Genomic DNA, 13204 nt, shown 5'->3' on the forward strand with positions numbered 1-13204 from the left:
ACACAAGGGCCTTTAATTCTCAGAGTTGTTCATACTGTGAGATGATTGGCTCTACCCTGGGCTGCTACACTAAAGGCTGTACACTTCGATACCACTATCTGTGTGCCATTGAAGCAGGTAAGCGACCGCCTTCAACACTGGTTCCGTTACGCAAAAAAGGTTACCTTGCAAATGTTCTGATCATCTACTGAAATGTTCTCTCTCCCTTCTAGATTGTTCTCTTAACGAAGACAACTTCTCACTGCGATGTCCGAAGCACAAGGTAAAAAGCAGAAGCAGCAAATTTAGAGCATAGATTTAACACTTTTGTTCCGCGTTTCAGGTTATTACTGATCAACTTCTTTGGTCAACTCTACCTCAAGCAGGTTACGCAGGGCGTCGGGCCGGCCAAACCAGCGTACTCGGAGCAGTCAGAGAGAGGGTGAGACAACTGCAGGAGTCTGGATGCAGTAAGTATAGATGTTGGATCTATTAAAATACATTTAAGGTGCAGTTTGAATTTGAGGTAGTGCAAAATAACTGGTTTTAATGATCATGAGTAACAATAAGTTTTACCCACAAACTCAACAATGATTTTAACAAAAAGTGTCTGGAAAGTTTTTTTAGTACATGGTATATCTGGGAGTTGAATCCGAGTAACTGGACTTGGAGCTGGACGAAAGAGACAACCTCTTCAATGAAATGAAGCGAATCGAGTTGCCCTGATTCAAATATTTAGATAAACAGCAAGTGCAATTCAATAAGATAAAAATATATACATTCAGCTTACCGTATTTTCCGCACCATAAGGCGCCCTGGGTTATAAGCCGCGCCTTCAATGAACGGCATATTTCAAAACTTTGTCCACCAATAAGCCGCCCCATGTTGTAAGCCGCATCTAACTGCGCTAAAGGAATGTCAAAAAAACAGTCAGATAGGTCAGTCAAACTTTAATAATATATTAAAAACCAGCGTTCTAACAACTCTGTTCACTCCCAAAATGTACGCAAATGTGCAATCACAAACATACGTATATCAACATGGACAGAGCTGCGTGAAAAAAGCCACCCGGCCTCTTCGCGTAAACTTAAACTTACCTTAACCACTCGCTCATCTTTTCTTCATCCATCCCTTCGAGTTAGCTTTTATGATGACGCCGGCTGGAAAGGTTTCTTTTGGCAAGGTCTTCCTTTTGAATATCACCATGGGTGGAAGTTTCTGGCCATTAGCATGGCAAGCTAGAACCACAGTGAAGGATGACTTCTCATTCCCTGTGGTGCGAATATTCACCGTACGTGCTCCCGTTGTATCCACAGTGCGGTTCACAGGAATATCAGTTGCTGTGAAATAGTAATCCGTGTGCGGATGGAGAGATTGCGTCTTTTCATGAACCGGATCCCGGTCGCTTAGTAGGAGCCATTTTGTGGTCTTTACAGATGTAAACACACAAAGGAAATGAAACGTACGGTGATATCCACGCGCTTTTTCTTCTTCTACGCGGGCGGGTGGTTGCTTACAGTAGATGAAGAAGCGCTTCCTGTTCTATGGGGGCGGGTGCTTACCTTGGCGGTTGCTTGCGTAGAAGAAGAAGCGCTTCCTGTTCTACCGGGAAAAAAGATGGCGGCTGTTTACCGAAGTTGCGAGACCGAAACTTTATGAAAATGAATCTTAATATTTATCCATATATAAAGCGCACCGGGTTATAAGGCGCACTGTCAGCTTTTGAGAAAATTTGTGGTTTTTAGGTGCGCCTTATAGTGCGGAAAATACGGTATTTTTTGATTAACTCAGTAGGTGAGTTTAATCATAACAGCAGGGCCAGCCTGGGCCAATAGTTCCAATAGGCATGAAACACCCGTCGGTCTACTTTCCCGCCATAGCTAGGAGTCTTCATAGTGGGCGGACTTCCCCCACGCACCACAACGTGAGCAGCATCGGTAAGACGCTGTCTGTCTTCATGGCGTACTCTTCTTCTCCCGCAGCCCTGTTGCTCTCCAATAGCGGCACCCAGCTATTTTCTGAGCAATGAAAGTCACCTTTATCTTGTTTTTGGCTAATATTGTCAAATTCAAGTTTGACAAAATTGCTTCAAAACTTAGCACCCACCTCGTGACGGCATAGCTCGCAAATGGCAATTTAAGGAACGCGAGGTGCATTTACGGACATACGTTATTTTTGTTTTGAAATGTTCTAAAAAAAATGGACCGACCAGTTGAGAATCACTATATTAAATTACTTAATATTTCACAAACACAAACAACTTTTACAATGCTTATTACAGCCAGAACCTTGTAGCTTTTGTGTCCATCTCAAAGGTTTGTACTTTTACAAACCATGTGTTGTTATGTTAGCGATCAAAAAACAAATTACATAGCAGCAGAAATCTTCATGGGTGGTTTTCTTCCCATCTGGATTTGCTTTCTGTGTTGTCATGTATCTGCAGGAAACATGCTTTTATTTCCTGATCGAAGTGTGGCTTTTCATTAGGAGCCATTTAATCGAGCACATTGAATTTTTTGGCCCCCAGGTTGCTATTGCCTCTTCCATTTTCCCGGCTGCTATTGCCTCTTCCATTTTCCATTTGATTTGATTTAATGAATACAACAATGTCTGGTCTGACTGCACGGACTACCAGGGACTTATTTAGCTCATCATCTTGCACTCTTCTATTGCTGTGGCATACCAATATTGCAATACTCGATTGATATATTGATCATTATAACCTATGATGTGTATTTTTTGGTGTCAAACAAAAAAATACATATAATTTTGGAGCATGACTTACCCAGAGAACAAACACTATTTAAGTGTAACAGGTGTTTTTGTACCTCTGGATTGGCAGACCGGGGTGGTGGTTCCTCTCTTTAAGAAGGGGAACCGGAGGGTGTGTTCCAACTATCGTGGGATCACACTCCTCAGCCTTCCCGGTAAGGTCTATTCAGGTGTACTGGAGAGGAGGCTACGCCGGATAGTCGAACCTCGGATTCAGGAGGAACAGTGTGGTTTTCGTCCTGGTCGTGGAACTGTGGACCAGCTCTATACTCTCGACAGGGTCCTTGAGGGTGCATGGGAGTTTGCCCAACCAGTCTACATGTGCTTTGTGGACTTGGAGAAGGCATTCGACCGTGTACCCCGGGAAGTCCTGTGGGGAGTGCTCAGAGAGTATGGGGTAACGGACTGTCTTATTGTGGCAGTTCGCTCCCTGTATGATCAGTGCCAGAGCTTGGTCCGCATTGCCGGCAGTAAGTCGGACACGTTTCCAGTGAGGGTTGGACTCCGCCAAGGCTGCCCTTTGTCACCCATTCTGTTCATAACCTTTATGGACAGAATTTCTAGGCGCAGTCAGGGCGTTGAGGGTATCTGGTTTGGTGGCTGCAGGATTAGGTCTCTGCTATTTGCAGATGATGTGGTCCTGATGGCTTCCTCCGGCCAAGATCTTCAGCTCTCACTGGATCGGTTCGCAGCCGAGTGTGAAGCGACTGGGATGGGAATCAGCACCTCCAAGTCCGAGTCCATGGTTCTCTCCCGGAAAAGGGTGGAGTGCCATCTCCGGGTTGGGGAGGAGATCTTGCCCCAAGTGGAGGAGTTCAAGTACATCGGAGTCTTGTTCACGAGTGGGGGAAGAGTGGATCGTGAGATCGACAGGCGGATCGGTGCGGCGTCTTCAGTAATGCGGACGCTGTATCGATCCGTTTTGGTGAAGAAGGAGCTGAGCCGGAAGGCAAAGCTCTCGATTTACCGGTCGATCTACGTTCCCATCCTCACCTATGGTCATGAGCTTTGGGTCATGACCGAAAGGACAAGATCACGGGTACAAGCGGCCGAAATGAGTTTCCTCCGCCGAGTGGCGGGGCTCTCCCTTAGAGATAGGGTGAGAAGCTCTGTCATTCGGGGGGAGCTCAAAGTAAAACCGCTGCTCCTCCACATCGAGAGGAGCCAGATGAGGTAGTTCGGGCATCTGGTCAGGATGCCACCCGAACGCCTCCCTAGCAAGGTGTTTCGGGCACGTCCGACCGGTAGGAGGCCACGGGGAAGACCCAGGACACGCTGGGAAGACTATCTCTCCCGGCTGGCCTGGGAACGTCTCGGGATCCCCCGGGAGGAGCTGGACGAAGTGGCTGGGGAGAGGGAAGTCTGGGCTTCCCTGCTTAAGCTGCTGCCCCCGCGACCCGGCCTCGGATAAGCGGAAGAAGATGGATGGATGGAGGTGTTTTTTTTAGGTTTCTGACAAACTGACTATTTTAATCTAATTGACTGGAAACACCACATGTCATGTCTCTCAAGTAGATACAATATGTTAAGAAGAAGTAGAACACATAAATATTTACCATTGGAGTAGAAAAATCAATATTTCTCTTATGAGGCAATAGGGCTGTAACGATTAACGTCATTTATTAAATGTAAATTATCGTAAAACCGTAAATGGTAAAAACACTACGATAAATTCACTGACCTGTGATACTACTGTATTGTACTAAAGAGTGTGCCGGTATATAAGCCGCACCCACAACATTTTAGAGAGAGAAAATATGTTCCCTATATTAGCCGCACCGGGCTAAAAGCCGCAGATATATATGTGGCAAAATGAGTTATTTACACAGAAATATTTTGTAAATATTTATTTACATGCCTTAATTGTTTCCAAACGGCGTCTGTAACACGGCAGTAAAACAGATGATCTAACAAAACAGAAGCGGAAGAAGCGACACATTCAAAATTGTTTCTTTTTGAAGATGAAACCTTATTGTAGATAAGAAGTCTGTTTCTTGTACCACAAGTAGAAATTGAATGTGCATATGAAAGCAACACGAGCATTATAAACAAAGTAATATGGCAGAAACAAAATAAAGCAAGAATACATGTGAAAATTGTCCCAACTTTTTGTCCATATAGATAAAAATAGTGTTCATATATGAGATCCACTCTTGCACGAGTATGGCCAAAATGATAATCAAGCTTATTTTGATCAAAATTGAAATCATGACTATTATTCACAAATGTTATGTAAAACAGTGTTGGGATGGGGCGTGAACGTCACGCCATCATGTAATTTGTAAGCTTATCTATATAATTAAAAACTAATATTTGTGTTTTTTGTTCATTAATAGTATCAACGTTTCTCATTACATGATGCCTTTATCTCTATCTTTACATTTTGATAGAAGTATTTTTTTAAAGTTACGTACATTTACATGAACTAAATGTATGTACCGTATTTTCCGCACCATAAGCCGCCCTGGGTTAAAAGCCGCGCCTTCAATGAACGGCATATTTCAAAACTTTGTCCACCTATAAGCCGCCCCGTGTTATAAGCCGCATCTAACTGCGCTAAAGGAATGTCAAAAAAACAGTCGGATAGGTCAGTCAAACTTTAATAATATATTAAAAACCAGCGTGATGTGGGCGCGCATGGAGTCGTATATCAACATGGACGGAGCTGCGTGAAAAAAGCCACCCGGCCTCTTCGTGTAAACTTACCTTAACCACTCGCTCATCTTTTCTTCATCCATCCATCCCTTCGAGTTAGCTTTTATGATGACGCCGGCTGGAAAGGTCTCTTTTGGCAAGGTCTTCCTTTTGAATATCACCATGGGTGGAAGTTTCTGGCCATTAGCATGGCAAGCTAGAACCACAGTGAAGGATGACTTCTCATTCCCTGTGGTGCGAATATTCAGCGTACGTGCTCCCGTTGTATCCACAGTGCGGTTCACAGGAATATCAAAAGTCAGTGGAACCTCGTCCATGTTGATAATGTTCTCTGGCCGGATCTTTTTTTCAGCTATCTTGTTTTTACAATATGCACGGAAAGTAGCCAGCTTTTCTTGAAAGTCTTTAGGCAGTTGCTGTGAAATAGTAGTCCATGTGCGGATGGAGAGATTGCGTCTTTTCATGAACCGGAAACCTGTCGCTTAGTAGGAGCCATTTTGTGGTCTTTACAGATGTAAACACACAAAGGAAATGAAACGTAATATCCGCGCGCTTCTTCTTCTTCTTCTACCGGGGCGGGTGGTTGCTTACAGTAGAAGAAGAAGCGCTTCCTGTTCTATGGGGGCGGGTGCTTACCTTGGCGGTTGCTTGCGTAGAAGAAGAAGCACTTCCTCTTCTACGGGGAAAAAAGATGGCGGCTGTTTACCGTAGTTGCGAGACCGAAACTTTATGAAAATGAATCTTAATATTAATCCATATATAAAGCGCACCGGGTTATAAGCCGCACTGTCAGCTTTTGAGTAAATTTGTGGTTTTTAGGTGCGGCTAATAGTGCGGAAAATACGGTACATGTACAGGCTGTGTTGGGACAGATCCATTAAGAGTTTGAGCAGAAATATGTCGTATAGGAATTAACTACACACCAGAATATATTAACAAAAAGCTATGTCACACAGTCCGGGGCCGATTACAAATTTTGCTGGACAATATATTGACCTTCATATTATTGACGACAAACAATATGATCGCTATTATTTTTTTGAGACCAAATTAACCACTGATGTAATGACAACACATACTAATAGTGGAATATATTATATGTAAGCAAATTGTTGCACTTGAATAGAAAATCACTACCAAAATCAATAAAATATGTTCTGTTTCTGTTAAGGAGGCGGTGGGGGACCCACAAATATACACAACCAAAACAATAAATACAATTATTGTGACCAACATGATCACGGTAAACATTATTATCGTGGTATTGCTGAATGTTCTCTAAAACTACTTATACACACATTAAAATCTTTTAACCAAGTTGTATTTTATTAATAACTAAGCTAAATAGCCACACAATATACTTTCTCGGCAGAGGAAGCATGAAATATTATTCTGGCTTCATAAGAGCCATATTATTTTTATTCGTGTTTGTTTATGTTTTATTTTAAATTGTAAACGGTGATCCGTTGTTTTACTTCCGGTTTATGTGACGTCACGTGAGTTCACTTCCTGTTGAACGGAGTTCGTGTCCGTCTGTTTCAACTTCTCGAGTTTATCGATCACGTTTTACAAACAGCACCTCCTTTATGTAGAATAGAAAGTACTTTATTGATCCCTGGGGGAAATTCAGCACCACAGTTCGCTCACAATAGACAATAAACACTTGGGTATTTATTACATGTGAATAAAATAAATACAGTCTATTATGCAGCATTATTCACATGTGAATAACATAAATGCAGTCTATTATACAGCATTATTCACATGTGAATAACATAAATACAGTCTATTATACAGCATTATTCACATGTGAATAACATAAATACAGTCTATTATACAGCATTATTCACATGTGGATAATATAAATACATTATACATTTAAGTACAGTATTCACATGTGAATAACATAAATACAGTCTATTATACAGCATTATTCACATGTGAATAACATAAATACAGTCTATTATACAGCATTATTCACATGTGAATAGCATAAATACAGTCTATTATACAGCATTATTCACATGTGAATAATATAAATACATTATACATTTAAGTACAGTCATCACATGTGAATAACATAAATACAGTCTATTATACAGCATTATTCACATGTGAATAACATAAATACAGTCTATTATACAGCATTATTCACATGTGAATAACAAATAGTCTATTATACAGCATTATTCACATGTGAATAATATAAATACATTATACATTTAAGTACAGTCATCACATGTGAATAACATAAATACAGTCTATTATACAGCATTATTCACATTATTCACATGTGAATAACATAAATACAGTCTATTATACAGCATTATTCACATGTGGATAACATAAATACAGTCTATTATACAGCATTATTCACATGTGAATAACATAAATACATTATACATTTAAGTACAGTCATCACATGTGAATAACATAAATACAGTCTATTGTACAGCATTATTCACATTATTCACATGTGAATAACATAAATACAGTCTATTATACAGCATTATTCACATGTGAATAACATAAATACAGTCTATTATACAGCATTATTCACATGTGAATAATATAAATACATTATACATTTAAGTACAGTCATCACATGTGAATAACATAAATACAGTCTATTATACAGCATTATTCACATTATTCACATGTGAATAACATAAATACAGTCTATTATACAGCATTATTCACATGTGAATAACATAAATACAGTCTATTATACAGCATTATTCACATGTGAATAATATAAATACATTATACATTTAAGTACAGTCATCACATGTGAATAACATAAATACAGTCTATTATACAGCATTATTCACATTATTCACATGTGAATAACATAAATACAGTCTATTATACAGCATTATTCACATGTGAATAACATAAATACAGTCTATTATACAGCATTATTCACATGTGAATAATATAAATACATTATACATTTAAGTACAGTCATCACATGTGAATAACATAAATACAGTCTATTATACAGCATTATTCACATTATTCACATGTGAATAACATAAATACAGTCTATTATACAGCATTATTCACATGTGAATAACATAAATACTGTTTATTATACAGCATTATTCACATGTGAATAACATAAATACAGTCTATTATACAGCATTATTCACATGTGAATAACATAAATACATTATACATTTAAGTACAGTCAAAAAGGAACATATGCATTATACAATCTGATGGCTGTCGGTATGAAGGATAATGTAAAGTACTGTAGCTCAATTGTCTAGACCAGGGGTCGGCAACCTTTACCAGTCAAAGAGCCATTTTGACCAGTTTCACAAATTAAAGAAAACAATGGGAGCCACAATCATCTTTTGAAATTTAAAATGAAATAACACTGCATTCAAAGTTGTTGTTTTTTGCGTTGAGCTATGTATAAACCAGGGGTCTCAGACACGCGGGCCACACCTTAATATGAAAATTGAATGTTACTGCGGCCCGCGGGTTTTATGTAAATGGCGCATGACAGCGTCATACTTGCCATCCTTCCCAATTTTTCCGGGAGACCATGAATATCAGGGCAAGTATTCTCTCGAACGTGCCGTGATGGTGCAGCATTGAGCGCCCACTACAACCAGCGTGCCGGCCCGGTCACACGTTGTATGGGCCTTTTGCTTGCTCACGTCAGTGACCGCAAGGCATACTTGGTCAACAACCACACAGGTTACACTGACCGTGGCGGTATAAAACAACTTTAACACTCTTACTAATAATGCGCCACACTGTGAACCCACACCAAACAAGAATGACAAACACATTTCGGGAGAACATCTGCACCGTAACACAACATAAACACAACAGGACAAATACCCAGAATCCCATGCAGCCCTAACTCTTCCGGGCTACATTATACACCCCCGCTACTAAACCCAGCCCACCTCAACCGACGCACAGTGGGGGGTTGATGTGTGAGGGAGCAGGGTTGGGGTAGGGGCGGGGTTTGGTGGTAGCAGGGGTGTATAATGTAGCCAGGAAGAGTCAGGGCTGCATGGGATTCTGGGTATTTGTTCTGTTGTGTTTATGTTGTGTTAAGGTGCAGATGTTCTCCCGAAATGTGTTTGTCATTCTTGTTTGGTTTTGGTTCAAAGTGTGGCGCATTATTAGTAAGAGTGTTAAAGTTGTTTTATATGATCACCGTCAGTGTAACCTGTGTGGCTGTTGACCAAGTATGCCTTGCTGTCACGTACTTGTGCAAGCGGAAGACGCATACTGCATAACAAGGGGTTGGGCTGGCACGCTGATAATGCAGCTTGTAGAGGGCGCCAAATGCCGTACCATCATGGCACGCCCTTATTATAACTATAAGGGTGAAAATCGGAGAATGTTAATCCCGGGAGTTTCCCGGGAAAATCGGGGGTCGGCAAGTAAGCTGCCGAGCCGCATCAGAGTGATCAAAGAGCCGCATGCGGCTCCGGAGCCGCGGGTTGCCGACCCCTGTACTAGGGAATGAGCTCAGCATACAGCTTTTTGGGTTCTACCTTATTACTGTTTACCAAATGAATAGAAAAATACTGTATTTCCATACTACACAGTGTCTGTAATGTGTGTTTTCTTTTTGTGGGTAGGTTTGGACAAGGGACTAAGGGATGACACTTGTTGTGAAGAAGAGTTGCGCAGGACCCAGGCGGAGCAACACAAGGGAATGTAGAATTTGAACACCGATCCGCATCATTCACACTCAAGACATTACCCAAAAGAGATGCTTTTTTTTTGTCTCGGAGAACTCTTATTGCGCTTTAACTTCAAAGCAGAAAAAAAAAAGACAAAACCACGCCGCATAAAGGAGCAAAGCTGAAGGAAAGACTTAAAAAAAAAACAAAGAAAGAAAACACTAACTGAGATGGAAAGAGATGTCAAACCAGACGGAGGAACAAAATAACTTTTTTTCCATGAAGAACAAAGGGAGAGAATTTCCTTTCTGGGCTGACTTTGATTTTCTTGAAGTGTTAAACTCTCGTTTATCACCTGTTTTATCATTTTGTTTATCCGGAATCTATTTTCTTTTAAGGACACCTGTTGAGAGCCTTTTATCTCATGATATCAGAATTCATATCCTAGCCCTCCATTATTATTTTTCTATCCTCATCAGTATTTACCTAAAATGATGAAATGGATGTATCTCACTTTATATTCAGTCTCAACCTTAATTGGCTGCTTTTTTTTTTTTTTGTGACTTTTTAATCTTATTTTCCCGGAGGGAAGAGAGCCAGATTCACGTCTGGAACGTCAGGGTTGAGTTTGCCACAAAGACATTTATTGCCTTGGAGAATGGACATCTGTTGCCTTTCAATAGAGTGTGTGTGTGTGTGCACGTGTGTGTGTGTGCGTGTGTGTGTGTGTGCGCAAAAGAGAAAGTGCTATACCATGGTGGTCCTTTTTGAAAAGTGTTCTTATTTTTCATCAGTGAGCTTTTTACGGTACAGCAAGTAACCCTGAAAACGCAGATGGGCACGGTCGTATTTTTTCGTTTCGGGGAAAGTCGACTGTGCAGGCGTCAGGTGACGTGACGCGGTTGGCCCCGACGGGGGCCTGTAGGGACCAAGCTCCAGCAAGTACTGTCGGGGAGATGGGGAATCCATTCAAAAGAGGCCGTGCCATCCAATTTTATTGTGACTCGTACACGGTGTTGTCTTGACCATTTTTTATTGTTATTCTTGTAAAAAAAAAAAAAAAAACTCAAGCTAAAAGACGGCAGTTACACTACCCAAACCATGCTGTATCACACAACCTGTCAATATGTATATGAATTATCAATACACTTCAAAAGCTTCAACCATGCTTTGCTGGGTTTTTTTTGTCACTACTTACATTTACTAGGCAACAATGACCAATTGTTTTTCATTCTCTTGATTAAAATTAAAACATACATTTGGATCTGAACCCGAGTGGTGTTCTGTTATTGGACTTTTGTGCCCGTCACAGATTGTCCATAATGAACACCATGTTCGAACATAAGGGTGTCCATATGTGCACTTGGCACCAGGACACCCTAGGCCGCAGTTCCATGATCGACTTTGTAGTTGTGTCATCGGATTTGCGGCCTCATGTTTTGGACACTCGGGTGAAGAGAGGGGCGGAGCTTTCAACCGATCACCACCTGGTGGTGAGTTGGCTGCGATGGTGGGGGAGGATGCCGGACAGACCTGGCAGGCCCAAAGGCATTGTGAGGGTTTGCTGGGAACGTCTGGCAGAGTCTCCTGTCAGAGAGAGTTTCAATTCCCACCTCCGGAAGAACTTTGAACATGTCACGAGGGAGGTGCTGGACATTGAGTCCGAGTGGACCATGTTCCGCGCCTCTATTGTCGAGGCAGCTGATTGGAGCTGTGGCCGCAAGGTAGTTGGTGCCTGTCGTGGTGGTAATCCTAGAACCCGTTGGTGGACACCGGCGGTGAGGGATGCCGTCAAGCTGAAGAAGGAGTCCTATCGGGTTCTTTTGGCTCATAGGACTCCTGAGGCAGCGGACAGGTACCGACAGGCCAAGCGGTGTGCGGCTTCAGCGGTTGCGGAGGCAAAAACTCGGACATGGGAGGAGTTCGGGGAAGCCATGGAAAACGACTTCCGGACGGCTTCGAAGCGATTCTGGACCACCATCCGCCGCCTCAGGAAGGGGAAGCAGTGCACTATCAACACCGTGTATGGTGAGGATGGTGTTCTGCTGACCTCGACTGCGGATGTTGTGGATCGGTGGAGCGAATACTTCGAAGACCTCCTCAATCCCACCAACACGTCTTCCTATGAGGAAGCAGTGCCTGGGGAATCTGTGGTGGGCTCTTCTATTTCTGGGGCTGAGGTTGCCGAGGTAGTTAAAAAGCTCCTCGGTGGCAAGGCCCCGGGGGTGGATGAGATCCGCCCAGAGTTCCTTAAGGCTCTGGATGCTGTGGGGCTGTCTTGGTTGACAAGACTCTGCAGCATCGCGTGGACATCGGGGGCGGTACCTCTGGATTGGCAGACCGGGGTGTTGGTTCCTCTTTTTAAGAAGGGGAACCGGAGGGTGTGTTCTAACTATCGTGGGATCACACTCCTCAGCCTTCCCGGTAAGGTCTATTCAGGTGTACTGGAGAGGAGGCTACGCCGGATAGTCGAACCTCGGATTCAGGAGGAACAGTGTGGTTTTCGTCCTGGTCGTGGAACTGTGGACCAGCTCTATACTCTCGGCAGGGTCCTTGAGGGTGCATGGGAGTTTGCCCAACCAGTCTACATGTGTTTTGTGGACTTGGAGAAGGCATTCGACCGTGTCCCTCGGGAAGTCCTGTGGGGAGTGCTCAGAGAGTATGGGGTATCGGACTGTCTGATTTTGGCGGTCCGCTCCCTGTATGATCAGTGTCAGAGCTTGGTCCGCGTTGCCGGCAGTAAGTCGGACACGTTTCCAGTGAGGGTTGGACTCCGCCAAGGCTGCCCTTTGTCACCGATTCTGTTCATAACTTTTATGGACAGAATTTCTAGGCGCAGTCAAGGCGTTGAGGGGATCTGGTTTGGTGGCTACAGGATTAGGTCTCTGCTTTTTGCAGATGATGTGGTCCTGATGGCTTCATCTGGCCAGGATCTCCAGCTCTCGCTGGATCGGTTCGCAGCCGAGTGTGAAGCGACTGGGATGAGAATCAGCACCTCCAAGTCCGAGTCCATGGTTCTCGCCCGGAAAAGGGTGGAATGCCATCTTCGGGTTGGGGAGGAGACCCTGCCCCAAGTGGAGGAGTTCAAGTACCTCGGAGTCTTGTTCACGAGTGAGGGAAGAGTGGATCGTGAGATCGACAGG

At 42.9% G+C, this 13204-nt stretch overlaps 1 protein-coding gene across 3 annotated transcripts in view; it reads left to right on the forward strand.

The window, feature by feature from the left end:
* The window catches only part of tcf20 (transcription factor 20), a 56579-nt gene extending 46299 nt beyond the window's left edge, over positions 1-10280 (forward strand). Inside the window, exons 4-7 of one of the 3 annotated variants that reach the window (XM_072915715.1) lie at positions 24-117; positions 213-262; positions 363-449; positions 10017-10280. In XM_072915715.1, the coding sequence (XP_072771816.1) occupies positions 24-117; positions 213-262; positions 363-425 (207 nt within the window). In that variant the 3' untranslated portion in view covers positions 426-449; positions 10017-10280. Of the gene's footprint in view, positions 1-23; positions 118-212; positions 263-322; positions 450-10016 lie in introns of all 3 variants that reach the window. The other 2 variants (XM_072915716.1, XM_072915714.1) reach the window with 2 other exon arrangements.
* The last annotated feature ends 2924 nt before the right edge of the window (positions 10281-13204 follow it).

This window comes from Nerophis lumbriciformis, linkage group LG22 (genome assembly GCF_033978685.3).
Source record: "Nerophis lumbriciformis linkage group LG22, RoL_Nlum_v2.1, whole genome shotgun sequence".
NCBI lineage: Eukaryota > Metazoa > Chordata > Actinopteri > Syngnathiformes > Syngnathidae > Nerophis > Nerophis lumbriciformis.